The sequence below is a fragment of the Aptenodytes patagonicus genome, chromosome 3 (assembly GCF_965638725.1).
Source record: "Aptenodytes patagonicus chromosome 3, bAptPat1.pri.cur, whole genome shotgun sequence".
NCBI lineage: Eukaryota > Metazoa > Chordata > Aves > Sphenisciformes > Spheniscidae > Aptenodytes > Aptenodytes patagonicus.
In genome coordinates, this window is record NC_134951.1 from 41,004,157 (window position 1) to 41,010,982 (window position 6,826).

General features: G+C 44.0%; 1 protein-coding gene across 2 annotated transcripts; it reads left to right on the forward strand.

Moving 5' to 3' along the window:
- The first annotated feature begins 410 nt into the window (after positions 1-410).
- On the forward strand, positions 411-4,413 carry RWDD2A (RWD domain containing 2A). Of its 2 annotated transcripts, none has more exons than XM_076333151.1 (3): positions 411-575; positions 875-1,093; positions 2,847-4,413. In XM_076333151.1, the coding sequence occupies exons 2-3, from the start codon at positions 896-898 to the stop codon at positions 3,522-3,524; spliced, it is 876 nt and encodes a 291-aa protein (XP_076189266.1). In that variant the 5' UTR covers positions 411-575; positions 875-895; the 3' UTR covers positions 3,525-4,413. The 2 variants fall into 2 exon arrangements, with proteins under 2 accessions (XP_076189266.1, XP_076189267.1); XM_076333152.1 differs by lacking the exon at positions 411-575 and adding an exon at positions 633-703.
- The last annotated feature ends 2,413 nt before the right edge of the window (positions 4,414-6,826 follow it).

Sequence of the window (6,826 nt, forward strand, 5' to 3'; positions counted from 1 at the left end):
GTCCCCGGCCCCAGCCCCGGCCCACAGCGCGGTCGGGCAGAGAAAACCCAGCGCTAACGTCAGGGAAGAGTGTCTTAAAAAGCCAACCAGATTTCTCCGTGACAGCGGGCCGCGTTTCCCTGACAGGCTTTTGGGAGAGGCCCCCTTGCTGAGGGGGGCTGAGCTGGGGCAGGCAAGCCCCGCTCCCGCCCTCGCGTCTCACGCCTTGGCTGTAGGGATTTAAAACGGGGCGGGTGGCTCCGCTTCCCCCCCCGAGGCGGTGAGAGGGAGGCGCGGAGCGAGCGAAGGACGCCGGGCACCCGCCCTGCCGGGCCGCACCGGGCCGCGCCTCTCCTCCGGCGACGGGCCCGCCCCACCGAGCGCGCATGCGCCCCCGCCCGCCTGCGCACCGGCCGCTCAGCGGCCGCGGTCGGGGCTGAGGGTGGCGGTGGCGGCGGCTCTGGCGACGCTGGGTGGAGGGCTGCCCGCCGCTTCCTCGCCTCAGCGGGGAGGCGACACGTCTCTTCGTGCCGCCTCCCCTCCGCTCCGGCCGGCGGCTGTCCGCTGCCGTGGCGGTTGAAACGCGTGCGGCCCAGGTGAGGCTGCCGGCACGCATGCGCGGCCCGGCGGTGGCGGCCGCTCGCTGGCCGCCGTGCCGTATCCCCTTCGCCACCCCCTCCTTGGCGGAGGCTCCTTTCTCCGAGGCTGGCTGTGGAGCACGCCTGTAAGGGACCGACTGCTAAGCATTTTGTACTCGGCCGTATTTAATGCAAGTTCTGTCCTTAAAAAATACTGGGGTTTCTCGGCGGAGGCCGGCTTGTTGGGTTGCACGGATTAGCGCTAAACCTCACTGTGCGTTAAACCTCGGGGTTTGACTCCAGGCCTCTCGTTCCAGGTGTGCGTGGAGGGCAGGGCGATGGCTGTCACTGTGCAAGAGTGCCTGGAGCTCCAGCTGCTGGAAGTGGAAATGCTCCTTTCAATGTTCCCCAAAAAAGGTGAAATAAACCTGGATGAGGATGCTGTGCCCGGCGTGCAGCGCTACCTGAGAAATGCTGATGGAGCTCTGCCCCCACGGCTCGAATACTCAATCGCTATTGATGTAGGGGAGGCAAAGGTGAGAACTTCCACGTAGACGTGTTCATGTGTGTTGTTTTCTTTACTCCATGTGCAGACACTTAAAAACTGCCCTGAAAAAAGGGAAAAAGACCACCTAATTTCTGTTTGCTGTTTCGAAAGTGAAGAGTAACAAAAAAGTCTTAGTTTTTATTATTTATTTGAGTCTTAACTTTCTCTGGGCAAGAAAGGCTAATAGAATTGCAGATAGGAATAGACAACTGACATCAGTGGCACACACAGCATTCACAAGAGTTTAGGTAGGGTTGTGTCCACATGAGGGTTGTTAGTTTACTGGTTTACAAAGAGCTGTGTGTTACAGAGGCAACGCTCCCCTCGTGGGAATACGTATGTTGGACTTTACATTATTCTAGCAAAACCGCCCTACTATTTCTCTCTTCCACCCCTTGCCATGTTTACTAACACTCATTGATCTGTATTTGAAATACAGTAATATAAAAATAGCCCCAAGTGGCAGAATACTATTATTAAGAAGAGTCACACAAACACTAAAACAAAACCAGCCTATAAACTGCGATACAAACCCCCAAACTTACAGTATAAGGAGTTCCAATAGTTAATTCTATTGAAGAAAAGGTTACGTATGACAGCTAAGCGATGTAACATAGCCATTAGTGTAGGTCTGAGTATATAATAATACAATGACTGGAAATGGAAAACCAACAAACTCAACCTAGAAGTATATGCATTTTCGTAGGAATGAGGATAATTAAACGTCAGAACAATTTACTGGGTAATGTGGTGGCCTCATGATTATTTGGAAACTTATGTACAAGACTGGGTATCTTTCTAAAATGTACCCTTTCGCCAGCCATCGGAGAGAAGTCTTATGAACTGTGTAGGGAGGGCTTCTGCAGGAAGAATTTTTTTTCCATGGCAGATTGCCAAGGAACTTGGAAAGATAATCGGTCATTTCACGATTCACGTCTCTCTGCAAGACTAATAATTTGATTGTATACTGAAGTGAAAGTCCCCTAATGCTACACAAGAGCCTCAGGCACTGAGGACACATGAATTCTCTCCTGCTCTTGGACCACAGGCAGGATTCAGTTGCCAAAGAACTGAGGTGCTTCATTTTAAGACACTGTAGGAACAATCAAGAGCAATTCAACAGCCCATGGTTTGTAGGAGATCAGGCAAGATAATCTAAAGGTTTCCTGGGCCTAAAATGCACGTAAATTTTTTTTATCCCCTATAATCCTGAAAATGCTTCCTCTGTTAGGGTGAATACTTGCTTAAAATGATAGTGATGCCTCTATATACAACAGGTACAATCATAAACACTTATGACTCTTGGCCTTCTCTTCCTGGGGGAGATCCAGCAACTGGGCTGAGTTCATCGATCAGATGTGCGTTTGGTAAGGGACACGATTCTCAAAAGCCACTTGCCCCTTGACTCTGACAGACTGGTATTTTATCACTGTAGCAACACTGAGCACGTACTGAGAATATGCACTAGAAATACCCCTAGAGGGTAACTGTGTACCTTCTTTCCAGCCACAGCACTATTTCTGTGAACAGCAGAAACATCAGGTATGTTGGGAAAGTCCCCAGCATGGTGCAAGAAAACAAGCAGACAAAAGGAAAGCTGAAGAAGTAATTCCAGTCGTTAGGATGTTGCAATCTTAATTACATTTCCTCATTATCTGCCTTTGACAGGGAAGAAGAATCTAGCATGTCTTTCAGTAGCTGCAGAATTAATTTTCTTTTTGTGTGTGTGTTCTGTTTTTAAGGTAAAAGTGGATTTGCAGGTACTGCTGCCTCATATGTATCCTCATGTAGCTCCTCAGCTTTTTGCAAGATCACATGCACTGCACAGACAGCAACAGTTGCAGCTCAACACTCGACTCGCTTCTCACATCAGCTCTTTAGATTCAGGTGAACTGTGTGTATATGAAGCTGTGCAATGGGTGAAAGAAAACAGCCTGCCTTACTTGGAAAACAGTAAGATCTCTTCTGAAAGTGCTTCAAAAGAAGTCGTAGTTAAAGAAACATTGCATCGCATGTGGATCTACAGCCATCATATATATAGGCAGGAATTGAGGAAAAAGATTTTTGACTGTGCAAAGAAGTTAAATCTGACCGGCTTCTGCCTAACAGGGAAACCTGGTGTGATCTGTGTAGAGGGACTCCAAGAAAACTGTGAAGAGTTTTGGCGTGCTATTAGGTATCCCAACTGGAAGCATATTTCATGCAAGCATGTGGAGAATGTAGAAACAGAGGGAAGCGTCGATAATCTTCGTCTCTTTCGGGCTTTTGAAGACCTACAGCTGCAGGCACATGGCGATTATGGCCTGAGGAACGACTATCACATGGATCTTGGCCAGTTCTTAGAATTCCTGAAACAACATCAAAGTGGACATATCTTTCAGATTTTATTCGGTGTCGAAGGCAAACTTCCAGACAAATAAGAGAAACTGTGCAAGGAGTTCTAATTTTAGACAGCAAGAGATGACGCTAACATTGAAATATTGTGCCTTATAGCTACTGTGAAAAGGGAAACTGTTTAACACACGAGAACAACAGTTCAAGTAGTTAATCTATCTTAGCTTCTGTTCTGAATTTTGGGAGGTGTTTACTTATTTTCCGAGACCCTAAAAGTGGCATTTGTCACTATGAGCCACGCCTCAAAGTGCTTGCAAGGTGCTAAACATCCCACGCTGTAGTATCCTGAATTACACTCTTCTGTCTCCTCATCTATACTGTGCTGTGTGCTACTAAGCTGCGGTGCAGACCTCTAGTTAACTTCTACATACAGCTGTGGGATACCAAAGTAGCTGCGGTCACAGATTGATGTGGTTTCCAACACAAAAGCACACCCCGCTCAGGGAAATCTCACCGCTACATTCATGGATTAGTGCATGCAATGTCTTTTACTGCTTCACGGAGCATCAGCTCTCACTTCGTTCAGCCAATCCGTGAAAGCAAAGGCTTGTGTCCAACCACAGGACCAAGTTTTGCTTTTAACTAAAGGGCGGGGAGGGGGGAGGAGAAAGAAGCCCACGTGACCCATCCCTTGTATGCTTTGGGCGATACGTATATTGCCAATACCACCGCAATTTTTGCAAAGGTCCTCTTCCTATCATCTCATTACGGTCTGGTTATGTCAATAGTAATTTTTCAGCTGCTCAAGTCACGGCATTTTACATTTACATTGTTAGGCCAAGCACCTTGGAAATGAAAATGTGTAAGGTGAGACAAAGCTTAGTGTTTCCTCTTTTTTCCTCCTACGTTACATAAGGAAATACATGTAAAAAATATAAAAATGAAAAAACTATAAATATATATTAAAGAAAAATACATGAAACTTTATGAATTTTTTCTATGGCAAATTAGTACCGAGAGACAATTTTCCAGTAGCTTGTAACAGGAAATGATATTAATGGCTCATTAGGCAGCGCTTTCCTACAGGGTAGTGCGCTGAGTGTGCATTTAGATAGTGAATTGCAACTCAGTCTTCCAATTTATAATGGATTATCATATTTAAATGTCATCAATATAAGATCATAGAATCGTAGAATAGTTTGGCTTGGAAGGGTCCTTATATAGATGAAGAATGCTACTGAAAAGTCCCCAGTAGCTGTGCCTTGAAGAACCAGCAGCTTACCGCCTTCCACTTTGTCACTGAGCACCGTAACGTGAAAATCGGTACCGAGCAATAAAAGCAGACTTACTGCTGAGCTGTAGAGGTTTGGCTGTTCGAATCTACAAACCAGGCCATTTCGACAGCAGCTATTTAAAGACTGTGTTTCAGTACACTCCGCTGACGACTACAAAAATAATGGATATTATTTTACTTCAAATAAAACACAAGGAAGTGTTTTAATACTTCTTTCGTAATAGCAAGATACTGAAATACAGAGGATGGCAGTATTTCTGGTTGCTCAGAATGATGATTAACGTACGTTCCTGCACTCTGGTAAGTATATTGTATGTATGATCGTAACTTTGGCCAAAAGCACAGCAAGGCAAAAAATGTTTACAGGTTCCCGTTATGCAATGAGGGAGACCGTGCCTCTCCTCTTTGTGAATTCAGGACCTGCAGTCTGCAGCTGTGGCAGAGCCAAGGGGCTGGACAAAAAAAAGAACATTTTTGGTTTTGCAGAGGTACCTCTATAGCACGATACCAGAAAAAACGTTCCAAGTACGCTTTGCTTCTGGAACTGTCCAGAAAGTATATTACATTTTTCTTGGAGTGGTAATTCTGTAACAACTAATAATTCTTTGGGTTTTTTTTTGTTTTTTTAGAACGTTGATGTACGAGTGCAGATTCCATATGGTCGTGACTCAGAAATAATAAAACAATTTGCGTTCAGTCCAGTTGGGAGGTTGCCAAATGATAAACTTTTTCCTTTAAAGTAGCAAAACAAACCGGTTTAGAAATAGGCCTTATCCACAAGATTTCAGCCAGAAGGAAATGGGAAAGGCAACGCTGGAACAGCTCAGAAAGTCTGTGCAGGAGGATGGTCAAACAATGCGGAGATAGAGCTATCTAAAGCTTTATTCCGAGCACAAGATTTGCTCATTTTTTCTAAAGGAGGAAACTGCTGATTGTACAAGCCAATCATGTATTCTCCTAAGGAAAACCACAGACTTTTATTTCTGGAAATGCTAATTATGAATCCAGAATAATGCAGGTCACGAGCAGTGTCCCTGGATGCTTCTGGTGAGGTTTGCAGAGGGACTCACTTGTTTTTGCAGAAGAATAAGGGTCACCGGCTGGTATCACTTTTGATAACTGGTTGACAGGTGAGAAAGGGTAAAAACAAGTAAGATCTCTTGAGCTGAAATTAGTGTGTAGATGAACATACTCAGCGTGCTGAATTATCAATGAAGTTGTAAAAACTATTTTAAAGACCATACTGAAGAAATTGAGCTAACCAGATCATTCAAATAGTAGCAAGCGAGAGGAATATTCAGTAAATATCACAGGATTAATAAAACGTGTTTGGTCCCCCCATAATGATATACTCTTTTCCCCATAATAGTTAGTCATCTAGTAGACCTCAGCTGGGTGATTTGGAAGTTTGTTACAAAGAATAACACTTTATCACGTGATGTGTGTTGAAAAATACATTGGCCTCAAATACTACAGGAATTTATTAGGTTTAATACATAAAAAACCTACTACTAGCCAGATAACTGCTGTTTGTAAGAAAACGCTTAATCAAAAAGAAGCCTATTTATGGCACTTTGATACTCCCTTTTTGTCAAGAAGATGGAGTCCAAGCACTTCCATGAACTTTAGGCCAAACAATTACGGCGTATCAAAACAGCAGTCATCTTGCTGGGGGAATGAAATCTTTAATCACTTACAGGGCTTTAGCTTAGCTAAGTAACATTAAAGTATTCTAAGCAGGTGTGAACAAAAGGTTCTGCAGGTTCAGTTCTCATTAGAAAATTTTCATGACTCCAAGCAGGCTTTTCTTCGGAGGAAAATATTCTAAACTTACTGTTCTTTAAAGCTTTTTTTTTTAATAATAGTGTGACAATTAATGCAAATTACATCGTGACCTGTAATGGATTAAACAGTCATCGTAGGCATTTCTTAATTTTCCATGGTACCATTTCTCTGCTTAAGTTCCCTTTGACATTCGTGACAGAACTCTCAACTCAAGGTACAACCCCTTATTTCGATAACAAAAAGATCCGTAAAACTGTAGTGTAGGATATCTCAATTAAAATAACAATCAAAATAACCAAACAATACAAA